Source organism: Dipodomys merriami, unplaced genomic scaffold (assembly GCF_024711535.1).
Source record: "Dipodomys merriami isolate MVZ:Mamm:240054 unplaced genomic scaffold, mDipMer1.0.p SCAF_19, whole genome shotgun sequence".
Lineage (NCBI taxonomy): Eukaryota > Metazoa > Chordata > Mammalia > Rodentia > Heteromyidae > Dipodomys > Dipodomys merriami.
The window spans coordinates 29,109,190-29,127,708 of NW_027203270.1; the positions used below are offsets into that span (position 1 = coordinate 29,109,190).

Consider the following 18,519-nt stretch of genomic DNA (forward strand, 5'->3'; position numbering starts at 1 on the left):
TTCAGGGAGTGTCAGTCGGAGTGAATGAGAGTCACCGGGGCGCGTGGCTGGCGGCGCCCTGTCCCCCCGCCCGGGCGCGCCTCGGGGCAGGCCCAGGTGTGGAGAGGCCGCGAGCCCTGTTTCCGCCCACTCCTCATTTCACCCTTTTCCGGGCGCCCCAGCTAGGGTGGGGATCGCAGGGTCATTGAGGGGGTGGGTGGTGGTGGGGTGCACACATATTAGGGGGAAAAGGGGATAATGGCAGAAGGTAACAGAAGTGGATTTATCCTGCAGGTCGAGGGGTGCTGATTGGTGGGGAGAGGAAGGGGAGTCTCGTCTTGGTTTGGGGGAGCCCCCGGACACCGGTGTCTGCGGGGGGGGGAGCTGCCGCGCCAGTCTCTTCCCCTCCCCTTCCCCTCTCTGCAAACACCCTGAAGGAATGAGGTCACGTGGGTGAGTAGTGGGCGGGACCTACTCTCGTCTGGAGGAAAAAAAGCCATTTTGTCCCCCCCCCTCCGGTCCCTCCCCGCCCCCCGCGTCCCCTCCCCTCCCCTCTTCTCCCTCCCACCCCAAGCCGCTCTCACAAACTCCTTTCTTACCGTAGGGTGCTCCCCTCCCGCCGCCCGAGCGAGCGACGCGGCTGCGGCCCCCCCCTCCCTTCCTTCCCTCCCTCCCTCCCACCCCCCCTCCCCGAGACCCGCCGGACCCCGGACCCAGGTAAGCGGCCGCGGACTCGCGCGTCCTTCCCTTCCCCTACCCTGGAACCATCTGAGGATGGGTTCGGTAAGGGGGGGTCCTCTCCATCCTTCTCCCCGCAATCCCCTGTGGGAGGGGGGCGCCCGAGCGGGGCCTGCCGTCCGCCCCCGGCCCGCCCCGCCGGCCCCTGTCCAGGCTCGCGCGGTCCGCCTTTCTCCCCCCTCCTTTTTTTTCTGTCCCTTTTTCTCTTTCCTCCCTTCCAAGATGGCCGAAGTGGATTCCCCCTCTGAACGATTTGGCGTCTCCCGCGACCACCGCCTCTTTGTGCAGCAACCCCCCTGGTAGACCTTGCTCCCGAGGTAGCGAGGGAGGAGGGTCCCGGTGGCCATGAGGGCTTTGGAGGCTCGCGCGGGGTGGGGGGTCTCGGCCCGCGTCTCCCCCCTTCCCCCCGTGCCGGGGCTGCCCCCTGGCTCCAGCCGTTCTGCCCCTTTCGGGCTGGGCAGGGGTCACCTCTCCCGTGGGGGTAAGGGCGACGCGGGCGCGCGGGGGTCCGGGCAGGGGACGCCCCCCCGGCCCGGGGGTCCCGGTCCTCCCGGCACCTCCCCCAGCGGCCCCCGGCTCAGGTCCCCCCCGCGGGGCGCCCCGCCCCCTCCCCGAGCCACCTCGGCGCAGCTCTTTCCCGACACCCCTCTTGGGGCCCCGCCGAAAGTTTGGCTCTCGGGAAGGAGGGAGTGGCCACCGGGTCACTCGGGTGCCTGATCGTTTGACCCGGGTTCAGCCGAGGCTGAGGAGGTGCATTTATCCGCTATTTTCCCTCCACCAGCCAGGCCGGGGTGGGGAGGGGGGGAGGTCTTTACCCCTGGGGACCCCAGCCTCCCTTTCCTTCCCCACAGCTAGGCCCTCCTGCTGCTAGCCGGGGGGAGGCTGGGTTTGGAGGCTTGCAGACATCCCCTGCCCCGCCTCTCTCCGCGGGACGCCCCCTAAACCCTTCCTTTCCTTCCCCCAACACCCCCCTTCCATCTGCCAGGAATTGCTCCCGATGTCGTGAGGGAGGAGGAGGTAGGGTTTGAAGTTTAAAAATGTAGAGGTGTTACCCGGAGTTTTCTCGGGGTCTTTGTCTCTCCAAGTTCCCCCCCCCCAAACATCAGCGCCACCCTTCAGGCTGCCTCAGTCTCTCCGGGGGACCCTCCCTCTGGGGGAGGGCGTCTCTAGGTTGTCTTTCACTGTCCCGAGCTTCCTGCTCTGGGCCTCTTGCAGTTTGTGGTATTCCTGAAGCTCATTTTTCCCCTTCTTCTGTCTGCTGCGAGGTGGTATGATCTGGAGGAACAGAAAGCCACTTCTCTTGTAGCTTTTTGGTGGAGAGGTTCCCAGGGGTTCCCCTGGTTTGACGACTCTGAAATGTGTTTGGAATGAGGCAGGAAACAGACTCCAGGGTCCAGACCATGCTTAGCCAAGTAGGGCTCAAGTTGAAGTCTTGGGAGGTAAGCAGGAAGGGGCCTCTCTGCTGCCCCTGGCCTCCCTAAGATCTTGGTTGGTAGAGCTGTTGCCATGGGAATGGAGAGAGCCCGAACAGGAAGAGGTTATATCTTTGTGCAGGTCAGATGCCCACCACAGGTCCTCCAGCCTCTGGCTCTACAGTGGGGTTGGGAGCTGAACTGCTTTGTTGCTGGAAGAGTTATAATTTACTCTGGGAGCAACCAGGGGTGCACAAAAGGCTAGTGTGTTGGCAGCTCTGGTTTCAGGCGGGGAAGTGATGGGGTGGGTGGAAATGGTTTGTGCATCTGTCAAGTGTGGGCCTGGCTTGAATCTGGCTGAGTATGTGGTAGGGTGTGTCTGGCCAAGTGTCTGTCTGGCGTGCTTGTTATCACATTTATCTGGCCTGGTGTGTTGTGTGAAAGATGAAGGGGGCGTGTCTGGCTCTGTGCAGTGCGTTGTTCAGTGTGTATACTTGGGGTTTTTGTCTTTGTTTTGACCTTAGGAAGCTGAGAGATGGGGGAAGCCGAGCTATAGGAGGCTGAAGGCTTTTTCCATGCTGGGGACCTGTGCCAACACCAAGGAACAGGGAAAGCTGAGAGGTTCACAGTATCCCAGAGCAGAACCCCATGGTCCTAAACACAAATGTGCAATACACAGGCTTGCATGAAGTTGGGTCCCTGAAGCAGTCTGCAGACCCCAGAGCTAAGTTTTACCACTGTGCTCTCCGGCTGGCTTTGCTTCCATGCAGCCTCCATTCCCCATTCTGTACCATGGAAATGGTAATAGGTGATTAAGCTCTGGCTATTCTTCCTTCTTCACCATAGTCATGTTTCAGCCAGACTGTGACTTCCTTAAGAAAGCCCACAAAGTGGTTATTGCCAGTCCAGGCAGCTGCCCTTCTACCTTTCTCCCAGTAGGTCTCCATGAAGTCATTTCCTCTAGGCTTCTTAGTTCCTTAGGTGAATGAGAGTCCTGCCTCATGCCCTGGATGCCCAAGGAACAGGATGCAGGCAGATTCTTGTCCTAGGACGGCCACTGCTTTGCTATTGTGACCTTTAGTTTACTTCTGAATTTCTTTTTTTTTGGGGGGGGGGTCTGGTCATGGGGCTTAAACTCTGGGCCTGGGCGCTGTCCCTCAGCTCTTCAGCTCAAAGCTAGCACTCTACCACTTGAGCCACAGCGCCACTTCCGGCTTTTTTCTTTTTGCTTATGTGGTGCTGAGGAATCGAACCCAGGGCCCCAGCCATGCAAGACAAGTGCTCTACCACTGAGCCACCTTCCCAGCCCCAGCAATATCTTTTTTTTTTTTTTGGTCAGTCATGGGGCTTGAACTCTGGGCCTGGGCACTGTCTCTGCGCTCTTCAGCTCAAGGCTAGCGCTCTACTGCTTGAGCCACAGCTTCACTTGAAGGTCTTCATTTGTAAAATTAGAAGGTAGGACACATGCTTGTTTGCTTTTTTTTTTTTTTTTTTTGCCAGTCCTGGGGCTGGGCACTGACCCTGAGCCTCTCTGTGCTCAAGGCTAGAGCTCTACCACTTGAGCCACAGCTCTACTTCCAGCTTTTTGGTGGTTAGAGATAAGAATTTTGTGGAGATTACAGATGTGAGCCACCGGTAGCTGGCTTAAGATGCTTTTAATACCCTATCCTATCCTATTCTATCTACCTCTGCTAGTCTAAGCATCGAGATGTGACCTTAAGTGGCTCTCCCTGAGTCCTGGATATTACCTAGTGAGCAGGCCTCCCTGGTTTCATTTGGAAGAAAGGCAGGGCAGAGTACTGTAGCTGGCAGCCCAGGGAGTGGCCCAGGGACTTCTAGGTTACCAAAGGCCAGCTCCTCCATAGGGGAAAATGAAGAGTGAGAGGCCTACATAGTGAGTCAGCTTGCCAGGACTTGGTGCTAGATACTGATCAACAATCTCTTTTCCTACCTGGGGGCTGGGGGCTGGGGGCTGGGACAGAAGATGGAAAAGACCTGGCCTTGGCTAGGGGAGACTTTGTACTCCACTGGGAGGTCATAGTTGAGATTGGTCTTTCAGGCTCCCTCCCTATCTCCATTCAAGCCACTTGTCAATTCCCCCATTTCTGCGTGTGTGTGTGTGTGTGTGTGTGTGTGTGTGTGTGTGTGTGTATGTATGTGTGTGTGTGTGAGAGAGAGAGAGAGAGAGATAGGGCTTGAACTCACAGCCTGGCACTGTCCCTGAGCTCTTTTGCTCAAGTCTAGCACTCTACTACTTTGAGCCACAGCACCACTTCCCATTTTCTAGTGGTTAACTAGAGATAAAGAGTCTCACAGATTTTCTTGCCAGAGCTGGCTTCGAACCACAATCCTCAGATCTCAGCCTCCTGAGTGGTTAGGATTCCAGGCATGAGCCATCAGCATGGAGCTATTTCTGCTTTTTGAGCCCTGTGTTTCCCACTCTTTTCTTCCTCAGCTCTCCCCTTCAGCAGTGGCAGCTGGACATCACAGCCATTTCATCTGAGGGAGAGCTGGGTATCTGATGTGGGGCCCCAGGCCTGAGCCTGGGGAGGGGATGCTCTGGCAGAATCCAGCTCCTGTTTATAGTTGCTCTTGGAACCTGCTGGCAAGGCCTGCAGGTAACCATGGCAATCAGGTAAGGAGCCAATCAGTGCTCCTCTCCACCCTCAACCCCAGAGGTGGCTCTCTGAGGCCCTTGGGGATTGGGAGGGGGAGCAGAGAGGTTCCTTCCTCAAAGAGGACACAGGAGCATTTCATTCAGTAAGCAGCCCTTTGCCTTCCTTTGCCCTGCACCCAGAAAGGGGCTTGGGGGCTGATCTTGGTCTGAATTCTCATCAATGCAGGGAAGGAGAAAAGCGAGGGTGGGGCCAGTGAGATCCTGTGTTTCTTAAAAAGCTAGTGTCTGTTTTTCAAACACAGAGGGTGTGAATGAAGTGGCTAAGGCGGTGTGAAGCGCCTGCAGTTTGTGTTTGTGTGTGTGTTTGCGCGTGCGTGCGTGCGCACATGCACCTATGCCTGTGTACGGTAGGGAGATAAGTGTTGTGTGGGCATGTGTGTGCATAGAAGAGAAGTGGGATATTGTACATGTATATGTGTGAAAGAAATAGGATATTGTGCACACATATAGGAGAGATGAGCAGTGTGAATGTGTGCACACGTGTGTGGAAAAGAGATTGAGGCATTGTGTGTGCACATGTATGCATGCACAGGTGTGTGTTGAGGAATGATGAACTGTTTTGTGTGTGTGTGGTGCACGTGTACATGTACGGGATGGACCACTAACAGCCTGGACCCCATAGGGGATCTGAACATAACATGTTTTATTCCTGGGTCTGCATGCGCATGCACACATATGTGGGTACATCTAGACATAGACCACGCACAGGACAAGCAATCATGTGACACACCTCACGAACGCATACAGTGGATATCCCACATACTCAAAAGAGACAGCCACTTGGAGTTTGTTCTCTCCTTTGGATGGTTGTAATAATATTTGGGAATCTTGCCAGGGACAGTGTTGCTATGGAAACAACCAAACAGTGGAGTAGCCAGCAGCCTTCTGCGTAATTGTGAAGGGGAACCCACGCAGGGAGACTGGATGAGGCCACGTTTGTCGGGTGGAACCCCTTTCTTTCCTCCAGTGGGGCTGCAAGCTTTGAGGACAGCTGCCCCTTTGGGCTGGCTCTGTGGCAGGCTTGTTTTCCTCTGTCTGTCCTGAGAGTTGGTGTCTGTCCCTTGTCTGGCCTTTATGTGTGTATGTGTGTGTGTCTCTGGCCAGGTGCCCTGGGCCTCCATTGTTGCTTGGGTCCTGGCCAGCCTCATCTTAGGGTCTCTATAGAAACTGCTGATCCCGGCTGTGAATTTCTTATCCTAGAAAACCCAGTGTAGCGGCTTTAGAAATCTTTCTGGAAGAGAGCATAGTATGAGTGTGCTGTAAAGGAGCTATTGGGGCTTGGCCATCTTCCCTAGCCCCTCCTCTGGGCTTCTACTCTGGGAATGGGATAAGGGAGGCCCTGCTAGGCCCAGCGCAAGCCTGGGACTGACTTCTGGGCCTTGCCAGCATCTAGCAGGTGCCTGAGGAACTAGAAACAGAATACTTTCTGCCCAACTTTGGCAGGCATGTAAGAGAGCTTGTGGTTTGGTGCTAGACAGCCTGTGGCCAGGTAACAGAGATGTCAGTAGGGCAGGAGATGGTGGGAATTTGGCAGTGCCCACATGAAGAAAAGCCCAGTGTTAGGCATGGAAGGGGAGGTTCTGGAATATGTGCTTGTAGGCACTGCACGCCGGGCTGTGTGTCAGCACAGTGTGTGTGCAATTCCTGAGACCAGGCAAGAGCAGTCTTTTTGCCCAGGCCACTTACTGCAGTTACCTACAGAGTCCAGGGTTGGGCCTGGGAACAGGAAGGAACTTTGTGTCCCCAGTTGGAAGCACATTAAGACCATCTTTAATATTCCCTGCCCAAGTACTAGGCCCAAAAGCCAAATGGCAGCTTCTGATGGACTTCAAGGAACTGCCAGGACACACAGCCAGAGGACACACCCCTTCCAAACTTAGGGCAGGAAGCCTGTACCCTAAGGTTTCTGGGGAAGGCTGCTTGAGAAATGAAAGGCCTTTGCCACTGGGTAGAAGGTTGAGGGAGCAGGTGTGATTTGTTCTTCCCTTTTTTTACTTTGAAGTTCAGGGCAGTGGCTTCTCTGAGTTTTCTATAATTCCTAGTACTTTATGAATGTTTGACCATATGAGTGGATCTAGGGTGGGAACAGAAGGATTTTCAAGCCCAGGGTAGGTGGTTCACTCCTCTGATTTTAGCCACTTAGGAGGCTGAGATTTGAGGATCATGGTTCAAAGTCAGCCAGGCAGAAAAACCCATGAGACTATTAGCTCTAGTTAACCAACAAAAATCCAGAACTGGACGTATAGCTCAAATGATAGAGAATCAGCTGTGAGAAGAAAAAGCTGAGCAAGACACAAGACCCTGATTTCATGCCATAGTACAGGCACACACATACTAATCCTTCTTCTGGTCTGACTTCTGTCTTTCCTGACCTTGTTTCTCAAAGGTTACATGGAATTCAAGCCTTGGTATTGGTTTTTTAATTTAAGCCTTGATAATGGTTTTTTTATTTATTTTATTTTTGCCAGTTTTGAGGCTTGACTTCAGGGTCTGGGCACTGTCCCTGAGCTTCTTTTGCTCAAGACTAGCACTAAGACTAGCACTGACACTTAAGCACAGCACCATTTCTGGTCTTTTCTGCTTATGTGGTGCTAAGGAATCGAACCCAGGGCTTCATGCATGCTTGTCTAACAAGCACTCTACCACTAAGCCACATTCCCAGACTGATACTGTTTTTTTTTTTTTTTTAATTGTGAAAATACTGTACAGAGGGGTTACAATTACATGGGCAAGATAATGAGTACATTTCTTGGGGGGTCCGGTCGTGGGGCCTGAACTCTGGGCTTGGGCGCTGTCCCTTAGCTCTTCAGCTCAAGGCTAGCACGCTACCACTTGAGCTATAGCACCACTTCCAGCTTTTTTTTTTTCTGCTTATCTAGTGCTGAGGAATCGAACCCAGGGCCTCATGCATGCAAGGCAAGCGCTCTCCCACTGAGCCACCTTCTCAGCCCCAATGAGTACATTTCTTATCAAGCATTGTAGCCTCCTCCTTTGTTTCCCCTTCCCATCCCTTCCCATCCTCCCCCCCCCCCCATACTGGTTTTTTAAAAAAGAAAGTTAGCTGGGCACCGGGGGCTCACGTCTGTAATCCTAGCTACTCAGGAGGCTGAGATCTGAGGATTGTGGTTCAAAGCCAGCCTGAGCAGGAAATTCCCTGTGAGACTCTTATCTCCAATTAACCACTAAAAAACCAGAAGTGGCACTGTAGCTCAAATGGTAGGGCACTAGCTTTGAGCTGAAGAGCTGAGGGATAGCGCCCAGGCCCAGAGTTCAGGCCCCACTACCGACCAAAAAAAAAGGAGTCATGGGATTGCTAGGTTTCTGATTCCACTTCCCATTTCCCAGGGGGAGCTTTCCAGTTCCCACCCCCAGCCCCGGCATCATGCATCGGACCACACGGATCAAAATTACGGAGCTGAACCCTCACCTCATGTGTGCCCTGTGTGGAGGGTACTTCATTGATGCCACCACCATCGTGGAGTGCCTGCATTCCTGTGAGCTGGGTACAGGGGTGGGCAGGTACTCAGGTGGACAGCTTCTGTGGCCAGGCACTGCCCCAGGAAGGTCCAACACATAGCCCCAGTCCTAGAGCGCAGACATTGCTATGTCTACATGGTTGGTCACAAAGAGGCAGCCTCGGAAGAACAGTAAGGTGTGTGTGTGCACGAGCACATGCGTGTGTGTGTGCGCGCGCGCATGCGTGCGCATGTGCACGAGCACGTGTGTGTGTGTGTGTGTGTGTGTGTATGTGTGCGTGCTTAGAAATTTGTCCCTGGGGCTGCATCTGAAATCTGTTCTCTCTTGAATGTCTGTGTCTGAGATTCCACCCTCTCAAGATTTGGGGTTCACTTGTGACCACTCTTTTTTGGGGTCTGGTTGCAAGAGGTCAATGACCCAAGGAGGTATCCTAACAGGGCCCATCCTCCCCCACAGATGGCTGTGCGCAGTATGCAAAAAGCACATTACCCTATTGGTCCTTTGAATAGGCCTGAGCTGCCAGGACCTGGCAGAGGAATCCCTGACTCTTGAGTAGAGATATGGGGACTGGGCCTGAGCTAGGAAGGGGGTCTAACTCTCCTCTCTCCACACCCCAAGTCTGCAAAACTTGCATCGTGCGCTACCTGGAGACCAACAAATACTGCCCCATGTGTGACGTGCAGGTCCATAAAACCCGGCCTCTGCTGAGTATCAGGTGGGTCCCTCACCAGCCCCTGCCTCTGCCTCTCCTCCTTCCCCTCCCCCCCTCGCCTTCTCAGCCAGAACAGCAGGGTGGGAACCAGACCCTTCCTCTCCTTCTGGTGACATCTAGCATCTCACAGCTCAATAGCATCTCACAGAGCAACACTAGAGGAGCGTTGACTGGACCTATGCCTGGGCGCTGGGTGTGTGGAAGGAGTGGGAAGAGGGTTCCTGAATGGGATAGGGTTGCTGACACACCCTTGTGCATTCTTTCCTAGGTCTGACAAAACCCTTCAAGATATTGTGTACAAATTGGTCCCTGGGCTTTTTAAAGGTATCTGTATACCCCACCTCCCCCCCCCCCACTGCCCTCATTTCCAGCCTGTTCCCGTCTCACCACTTCCTCCTTCCAGATGAGATGAAACGGCGGCGGGATTTCTACGCAGCATACCCCCTGACAGAGGGTGAGTGTTCTCTAGCCAGGAGCGCTCCTCTCCCCCTCCCACCCCCTACCCGGCCACTCCCCCGCTGGAAACTGCAGCTCACAGGGTGGCTGGGCTCACCCTGATGGTCACATGACACCCTAGGTCTTTGGTGGGGCTCCTCATCTTCGGCCAACGCATCTGAGCTGTGTCCTTTTGCAGTCCCCAATGGCTCCAATGAGGATCGCGGGGAGGTCCTAGAGCAGGAGAAGGGGGCTCTGAGTGATGATGAGATTGTCAGCCTCTCCATCGAGTTCTATGAAGGAGTCAGGCAAGTCTGGCCCAGACATGCCTCCATCCCCTGGGAGCCCTCAGAACCTGTGTATTTGGGGATCCTGCCTGGTCCAAGGTATCTTAAGCTTCCTTCTCTCCTTCAGGGACCGGGAGGAGAAGAAGGGTCTGCTGGAGAATGGAGATGGCGACAAGGAAAAAGTGAGTGCTGGGACCTGCCTGGGAATGGGCTGTGGCTGTGGGCTGGGAGAGAGTGGCTTGGGGCAGGACCCCTCACAAACGCCTTCCACCCCACCCCCCAGACAGGGGTGCGCTTCCTGCGATGCCCCGCAGCCATGACCGTCATGCATCTCGCCAAGTTCCTCCGCAACAAGATGGATGTGCCCAGCAAGTACAAGGTGGGTGCTGGGGCCTTCTCAGTGGTGTGGATGTGCTGTGGGAGGTGTGTGGTGATCAGCACCCCAACCACTGTGTGGGCTGGCTGGGTGTCCCCAAGGGCTGGCATGGTTGCATAACTGAGCATGGCTGAACCCACACCAGGGCAGGACCATTCGTTGAAGTCAGAGCTTGGGACAAGGGGATGTGTGTTGATACTTGTACTTGTTCACCAAGAACTGTGAAAGAGGCATGTGTGTGCAGAAATACAGGCCACCTGGCTGTGGGAAGGCCAGAGGAGCTGGAGGACGACTGTGATATAGTCCCTGCAGAGCTTGTCAGAACAGATTCTACTGCAGTCCATTCTGCATTTCTACCCGGCTCCCGGAGCTGCTGAGGCTGAAGGTCCATTGGAAAGTCTGTTATACATGAAGTCAGGGTCTCTGGACTTTGGTGGGGAGGCCCTTCATGCAGCAGAGGTGACAGCTAGGGTCTAGGGGGTCCTCTCATCTTCCTCTAGGCAATCTGCAGAGAGAAGAGGGCTGGCACCCCTTCCTACTTGGTAGAGATCAGGACAACACTAGCCTTCCATTGTGTAAGCCCAGAGTAATGAGGGGCCTCCTGTAGTCCACTGTTTATATTGCCTCATCTGAGTTGCCAGCCTGGTGGCCTCTGCACCTGACCAGGTTCACAGTGTCCTCCCCCTTCCTCTAGGTGGAAGTCCTGTATGAGGATGAGCCCCTGAAGGAATACTACACACTCATGGACATCGCTTACATCTACCCCTGGCGGCGGGTGAGCTGGCGGGGTGGGGCGCTGTAAGGGTGAGGACAGGCAGGAAGGAGACCCCCACAGGGCCTCGTATTGGTCTGTGGCCATGCGATCACGTGGCACCTTGTGCCCTCCCAGTCCGCCCCTGGGCATGCCCAGGGTAGCCTGACAGCAGGTCAGCTTCTGAGCCATGTCTCGCTGACTTTGAGGAGAAAGGGCTCCCCTGGCCTGTCACTTGCCCAGATGTGGGATCAGATAGGGGTGGCTGCTCTCCTCATTTTGTCTCCTTCCTTCTCTGAGACTGTGTCCAGGTGTCTGACTTTTTATTTTTACTTTTTGTTGGTTATGGGGCTTGAACTCAGTCTGAGCGCTGTCCTTGAGCTCTTCAGCTCAAGGCGAGTGCTCTACCACTTGAGCCACAGCACCACTTCCGATATTTTGGTGGTTAACTAGAGATAAGAGTCTTATAGACTTTGCTGCCCGGGCTGGCTATGAACTGTGATCCTCAGATCTCAGCCTCCTGAGTAGCTAGAATTACATGCTTGAGCCACCGGCGCCAGGCTTCTGGCTTCGTTTTTGTCTCCTGGCTCCACCAGCTCTCAGTGCTGTGGGGAAGGGTTGGGTGCCTTTGCCTTTCTCCTGACAAGCTCCCTCGTCTTGCCTCTCTCCTCTCAGAATGGTCCTCTCCCTCTCAAGTACCGTGTGCAACCAGCCTGCAAGCGGCTCACCCTGCCCACTGTGCCCACTCCTTCTGAGGGTACCAACACCAGTGGGGCATCAGAGTGTGAGTCAGCCAGCGACAAGGCTCCCAGCCCTGCCACCCTGCCGGCCACTTCCTCTTCCCTGCCCAGCCCTGCCACCCCCTCCCACGGATCTCCCAGCTCCCACTGCCCCCCAGCCACCCACCCTACCTCCCCTACTCCCGCTTCAGCAGCCAGTGGGGGCACCACAGCTGCCAATGGGGGCACCTCAAACTGCCTGCAGACACCATCATCCACCAGCAGGGGGCGCAAGATGACTGTCAATGGAGCTCCGGTGGCCCCCTTAACTTGAGGAAAGGGACCCCTTCTTTTTGCAGCCACCTCCTCTTCCACTTCCTCCACTTTTTCTGGGCCCTTTTTTTCCACCTCTTCTACTTTCCCCAGCTCCTTCCATCTTAGGGATGGGAGGCGGGTTTTATAAATAAATCTATATATATATGTACATAGGAAAAACAAAATATACATACTTATTTTCTATGGACAAACCAGATTAATTTAAATGCCACAGGAATCAAACTGTGCGTGTATGTGTGTGTATGTATGTATGTGTGTGTGCGCATGTGCGCGCATTGGGGAGGGGTGTTCATTTTTTAGGAGGTCTTGTATACTTTGCTCTGCTCTTTTTGGGGGTGCCTAGAGTGGTCTCCAGGAGCCACTAGAGGCTCAGTAAATCCCTGCCCTGTTCTCCCTCTGCTTCTCAAGGCAGATGGGGTGCTGGGGCTCCACAGCCCCCAAAGCTTTAGCATAGCTCTCGTCAGCTGGGTCTAGGACCCCTTCTGTTTATCTACCCATCTTGGCTGCTGTCCTGCTTAGTCCCTCCCATTGTTGAATGTCCAGAGAATTGCTAAGACAGTGCCTTTTACAAGTGCAGTTTGTCCCCTGGTTCTAAGGAGCAAGTGGCAAGGGAAAAGACAACTCCCTTGCTTCTTCATGCAGTGGAAGCTTTGTGCAAAGAATAGATAGTTCTGTACTTTTCTTTCTTTCTTTTCTTTTCCTGTGTGGCCTTTGCTCATTTATCTTGTAGGAGAGAAGTTTCAGGCCACGGGGACCCCAGCCCCTGAAAGTCCCTATGTGGCTTTGGCATTGTGGGTGCTTTACCCTTCCTGCCCATTTTGGTCCAGGATGGAGGTGAAGTCTCATTTGGGGCCTAAAGTAGAAGGGTGGGGTTCCCTCCAGACAAGCACAGACCCCAGGTTTTCCAAAAGACAACAGCCCTCCAGTCTTCCCCATCTCTAGCTGAGCCCAGGACAGAGATATCTAGAAGCACAAAAAAACAAAGTGCAAGCTCTGATCCTCACTACCCCCAAAGGGTCAGCAGACCACCCCTTAAGGTCAGATCCCTGCTGCCGTGGTTCTCCTCAAATGTACATGGACCAGAGGAGGCCAGACTCCACCTGTGTCAGGGGCTGGAGCCCCCGTGGTCTGTGCTTGTACCTCGTTCTGTGTCTGAGGTGCTGTGACTGTACCCTACCCCAGGACATTTGTATCTCTTGGCTTTGTAATAAATGCTGCATACTCACTGGTGCCTCGAGTTCTTTGGGGGTAGAGGGAAGGGGATAGGGTGGGTGGTCCCCTGACCTCACCAAGCCCATGGTCTCTGGGCACAGCCTGTCTTGGGTACCCCACAGAATGGATCTGAACTGTCACCCCTGTAGCCCTCCAGATTCTCAGCCCAGGTCACAGTTTTGAGCAGGAGACAGCTTGTGTACTTTGTCAGCAACCACAGGAACATGGCTCTGATGTGACAGGCCTTTATTGCCATCTTTCCACCAAGGGCCCACTCTTGGCTCCCCTGACTGGAGACTACAGGTCTGGACAAGCCAGCTGAGGACCCCAGAGGATCCCTTGGTCTTGTACTCTAATGTGCTTCCCCACCAAGGGCCTGCTTGTCAGAGGTGGGCGTGTGACTCCTGGGGGACAATCCCCCTCAGACTGGGGAGCCCACTTCTGCTTTCTGTATCGGCTCACTTCTGTGGGTGCCATCACAGTATGGCGGCTTCTTGGTGGCTTTGCAGGTACAGAGGGCCACTGTGCGGGTCTCCTGGGCCTTGAACTTGAGTGGGAACAGGCCAGTGCGCTGGAAGAAGTGGGAGCCATCACAGAAGGGCTGGTGGAGGAAGGGAAAGGAGTCAAAGACCTGCCCCCACTTGCTGAAGCGGGATAGGTCTGGGCACTAAGTGGTCTGGGCTCAGGCTCTGGTAAAAGGCCTGGGCATACTGCTCTGCCTCTGCAAAGTAGGGTAGTGAACCTGAGAGAACGAGGTAAACAGTGGTCATTGTGCATTTTCCCTATAGTGTGTATTGGGCTTTGCTTTCCAGTCGGGGCTTGAACTCAGGGCCTAGGCTTTTTTGCTCAAAGCTAGCTAGTGCTCCACTATTTGAGCCACAGTTCCACTTCAGGCTTTTTTGGTGATTAACTGGAGATAAAGAGATTTATGAGGGCTGGGAAGGTGGCTCAGTGGTAGAGCGCTTGCCTTGCATGCATGAGGCCCTGGGTTCGATTCCTCAGCATCACATAAGCAAAAAGAAAAAAAGCCAGAAATGGCACTGTGGCAAGACCCCCCAAAAACAAACAAACAAGAGTTTTATGGGTGGCTGGGAAGGTGGCTCAATGGTAGAGTGCTTGCCTTGTATGCATGAGTACCTGGGTTCGATTCTTCAGCACCACATAAGCAAAAAAGGCTGGAAGTGGTGCTGTGACTCAAGTGGTAGAGTGTTAGCCTTGAGGCGAAGAGCTGAGGGACAGTGCCCAGGCCTAGAGTTCAGGCCCCATGACCAGCAAAAAAAAAAAAAAGGTCTTAGGGATTCTCTCCCCTCCTTCCCCCCACCCCCCAGCTGGCTTTGAACTACAATTCTCAGATCTCAGCCTCCTGAGTAGCTAGGATTATAGGTGCAAGTCACTGGTACCTAGCTCCCTAAGCGTTTTTGCTCAAGGCCATAACTCCACTTCTGCCTGTATTAGGGCTTAATTGGAAATAAGAGTCTCATAGACTTTACTGCCCAGACTAGCTTCGAACTATCTAATCCTCAGATCTCAGCCTCCTGAGTAGCTGGGTTTGCTACCAGTGCTCATTTGGTTTTGCCTTTTTTTTTTTTTTGGTCAGTTGTGGGGCTTGAACTCAGGGCCTGGGCACTGTCCCTGAGCTCTTCTGCCCAAAGTTAGTGCTCTACCACTTTTGAGCCACACCACCACTTCCAGTTTGCTGGTAGCTAATTGGAGGTAAGAGTCTCATGGACTTTCCTTCCCAGGGCTGGCTTTGAACCAGGATCCTCAGATCTCAGTCTCCTGAGTAGCTAGGATTACAGGCATGAGCCACCAGTGCCCAGCCTGGTTTAGCAGTTTTTGAGATAGGACTCATTCACTACGCTACTCAGACTGTATAGCCTAGGCTAGATAGTCCACCTGCCTTAGCTTCCTCTGGGGCTGAGATTATAAGCATGCACTACATATCCAGGTCCAGGTATAATTTTTATTTTTTATCTAGGCAAGGCTTCCATGACTGGAGCCACATCTCTAGCCTTTTGTTTTGTTTTTAGTATTTTCAGATATAGTCTTAACTTTTTCCCAGGCTGGCCCTGGACCATAATCTTAAACTTGCCTCCCACCCAGCTGGATCAAAGGCAGTTTATTGTTGAGATAGGCTCTTGGGAATTTTTTTGTTTAGAATGGAATAAAAACCTTGATTTTCTCAATCTCCACCTCCCTTGTAGCTGGGATTACAGGTGTGAACCACAGCACTGGGCCAGGTTTTATTTTGTAATTGGCCAAATCTCCATTGGTTCATGAAAATAATTTCCTTCCCTGTGTTCCCCTCAAAAAAGTTCTCCAAGAGGGAAGGCATCTGTGGGTATCACCTTACACACTCATGGGGCTGTCCTTTCCAGCTTGGGGAAACAAAGCTTATTGTCAGGCTCTGGAGACTCATGCCCCGTACTAGTTACTCAGGAGAAAGAGATCTGAGGATCCTGGTTCAAAACTAGCTCAGGCAGAAAAGTCTGTGAGACCCTTATCTCCAAGTAACCAGCAAAACACCAGAAACAGAGGAATGGTTTAATTACTAGAGTGTTAGTCTTGAATGAAAAAGCCCAAGCAAGAATGCAAGGTGGGCTGGGAATGTGGCTTAGTGGTAGAATGCTTGCCTAGCATGCATGAAGCCCTGGGTTTGATTCCTCAGTACTACATAAGCAAAAAAAAGCTGGAAGTGGAGCTATGGCTCACATGGTAGAGTGCTAGGCTTGAGCCAAAGAAGCTCAGGGACAGTACTCAGGTCCTGAGTTCAAGCCCCAGGACTGGAAAAAATAGAAAAGTACAAGGCTCTGGGTTTAAGTCCTAGCATATGCACATGCACACACAAACTGGGCCCATTACAGGCAGGAGGGGATGTCCTAAGATAACCCAGTTGACTGGCAGTGTATGCCCCATCCATCCCAGTGGTTCAAGTGGACTAGCGGAAGGAAATTGAGGCCAAAGGAGGAGAGAGGCCTGTAACTAAGGATCAGAGCTGGAGCCAAGGTCTCTTGACCTTAGGGGGGCAAGAGAAGATAGGGAGAGGAGTCAGGAGTAAAAGTCAGCAACCTGACCCAGAGAGTATGAAGCAGAGGCACAATCAGCTACCCACTCCTTCAGGCCACATTCCTCTGGCTGGTGTGCCTCTGGCATTGTGCCAACCTTGGGAAGATCTGCTCAGAGCCCACAGCAGATTGGTGTCCAAGTGGGACTGGGAACCTGGGCTGCTAACCACACCCATGTGGCTTGAAAGAACAGTGCTGAACTCTGCTCTGAAAGGAAAGGGTGAGGCCCAGAACCTGGGCCAGGTTCCTGCTGGAATGAAGGGCTCTGGGACAGCAGGGAGAAGGGAGAGCCAGCATCACATTGCACAGGGGTGAGAAGACAGGAAAGTCACATCCACCGGAGAAGAGTCCTGCAAAGGGGCATGGGAAAGCTGGGTAGGATCTTCCCAGAATGGGGTCCAAGTCTTAGGAATCCCCACCAGGTGCTTCCTGGAAGGAGGAAGGCAGCTGAGGACAGCACAAAAGAAGCTCACTGTGGCTGAAACTACAACAGTGATATTCTCTCTGCCTCCTACTTCATTTCAAGGTGCTCCCATATACTTTAGCTCAAGGCCAGTGCTTAGTGGCACTGACCTGCAAGCTCTCCTTTTGACCCCATGCCGCCTCTGCTGTCCCTCAGGTATGTGTGGAAAGAAGAGGAACATTGGGAGAGTTCTCAGAAAACGCCACCACGCTGTCCCCAACCAGCAGTGTCTATGGGAGGAATAGCAGGGCTCTCTCACCTGCTTCTTGCTGCGGCCACACACACACCACCTGTAGGTTTTCCCAGCCACCAACTCCACCTTGATGGGGATTTTCTGGGCCACCACAGGTTTTGCTGGAGTTTTAGGAAACCATCGGGCCTGTGGCAAGGGGAGATGAGGGGCTCAGGGTCAGCCCAAACCCTGCCTGTGACCTGCTCCAGTTTCTTGCTTGCCTAGTACAATCGATAGACTTATGGGATGCTGATCAGAGGCGACCTAGCCAAGACCCCTTCCCCATCACCCCAAAGGACATTCTAAGGACCTTGACCTCCAGACAGAGACACTGCAAGGACTGATAGGCACCCAGCTTTCAGAATCCAGCTGTTTTCCTTCAATCCCTTCACCCCACCTGGGTGCTAAGGGGCAGAGCTGTCCTCAGCCCCAACTGGCCCTTGGCCCACTCCACCTCCCCTTCAGCCAGTGGGGTAGCAGAACCCGGTGCTGGAGGCTGGATGCAGGGGCTGGGGGTCCCTCCCGGGCAGGTTTCACTGCCAGGTCTGTGGAAGCAAGGAACTTGTGCCGGAAGGAAGAGGATGCCTGGAGTTCTTACCAGCCAGGAGGAGATGTGCCGCCTCTGGAACAGCATCTGCAAGGGTACATAGGAAGCATGATTTGGAAACAGAAAAAGGAAATCAGTGAGGAAAGATTAAATAGGTTAAAAGGGAAGCTGGGTGAGGCGAGGACAGCTCATGGCTACTCAGGAGGCTGAGCTCTGAGGATCGCAGTTCGAATCCAACCCGGGAAAGGAAAGTCCGTGAGACTCTTCTATCCAATGAACTCCTGGGAAGGCCGGAAGTGGCGCAGGGCTAGCCCTGGAGCGGATAAAGCTGAGATAGCAGCGCCCAGGCCCTGAGTTCAAGTGCTAACCGACAAGAAAAGGAAATGGAGGGAGACGAGAGGGTTAGAAAAAGGGGCTCGAGGCACCAGGAGCCAGCTCGGGGAACCGGGAGCCAGCTCCGGGCACCAGCGGGCGCCTGCTCGCGGAGGGCTGCGGAGGGACACGCCGCAGCCGCACGCCGAGAGCGGGCTGCCCGGCACCCGGCGGCGGGGCCCGGGAACGCCAGCCAGGGGACGGGGTCTGGGCCGGGCCTGGATGGGAGGGAGGACAGTGAATGGAGAGGGGTCTGGGAGTCCCCGCGGAGGAGCGGCGCTCACCCCGGCGCCGCGCAAGTCCATCCTCCGCAGGCCGCTGCGGCTCCCCGCGTCCGCCCTCCGGGTCTCTCCGCTCGCCCCGCCCCGCCCGGAAGACTCCGCCCAGCTCCGCGCGAGGAGGGGGGAGCAGGGCAGGGCGGGGCGGGGCAGGGGGGGCCGCAAGGGGGGCCCAGAAGGCCGGCGGGGCAGGTGCCGCCCGCAGCCCCGGGCTGGCCTGGTGTGTGCCCGTGCCTCCCCGCAGTCTAAGGCAGCGCGTGGTCTACCCGCTGCCCCCCCCCCACTCCGACCCCTGCGCCATGTGGGGACGTCTTGAGATCTCTCCCCCCCTTGTTCCCGAGCCCCCCTCCCCCGTTGCAGGCACAAGCACCCTCACCTTCTATGTGAAGAATGAGGTATCTCAGGCCACCGCAGTGGGCACACCACCTCCTTCCCTTCAATAAAGCCAGAC

The 18,519-nt window shown here is 54.4% G+C and overlaps 2 protein-coding genes across 5 annotated transcripts; one reads left to right on the plus strand and one right to left on the minus strand.

The window, feature by feature from the left end:
• The first annotated feature begins 513 nt into the window (after window positions 1-513).
• On the plus strand, window positions 514-13,124 carry Pcgf2 (polycomb group ring finger 2). Of its 4 annotated transcripts, none has more exons than XM_070028181.1 (10): window positions 514-696; window positions 8,152-8,300; window positions 8,902-8,998; window positions 9,264-9,319; window positions 9,399-9,449; window positions 9,630-9,738; window positions 9,845-9,899; window positions 10,001-10,096; window positions 10,788-10,868; window positions 11,520-13,124. In XM_070028181.1, the coding sequence occupies exons 2-10, from the start codon at window positions 8,189-8,191 to the stop codon at window positions 11,895-11,897; spliced, it is 1,035 nt and encodes a 344-aa protein (XP_069884282.1). In that variant the 5' UTR covers window positions 514-696; window positions 8,152-8,188; the 3' UTR covers window positions 11,898-13,124. The 4 variants fall into 4 exon arrangements, with proteins under 4 accessions (XP_069884282.1, XP_069884281.1, XP_069884283.1 ...); XM_070028180.1 differs by lacking the exon at window positions 514-696 and adding an exon at window positions 940-1,016; XM_070028182.1 differs by lacking the exon at window positions 514-696 and adding an exon at window positions 948-1,034.
• A 216-nt stretch (window positions 13,125-13,340) lies between these two features.
• On the minus strand, window positions 13,341-18,152 carry Cisd3 (CDGSH iron sulfur domain 3). Its single transcript, XM_070028183.1, has 4 exons — window positions 18,075-18,152; window positions 17,470-17,505; window positions 16,899-17,018; window positions 13,341-13,712 (listed from the first exon to the last, which is right to left on the minus strand). The coding sequence occupies exons 1-4, from the start codon at window positions 18,093-18,095 to the stop codon at window positions 13,533-13,535; spliced, it is 357 nt and encodes a 118-aa protein (XP_069884284.1). The 5' UTR covers window positions 18,096-18,152; the 3' UTR covers window positions 13,341-13,532.
• Window positions 18,153-18,519: the final 367 nt, after the last annotated feature.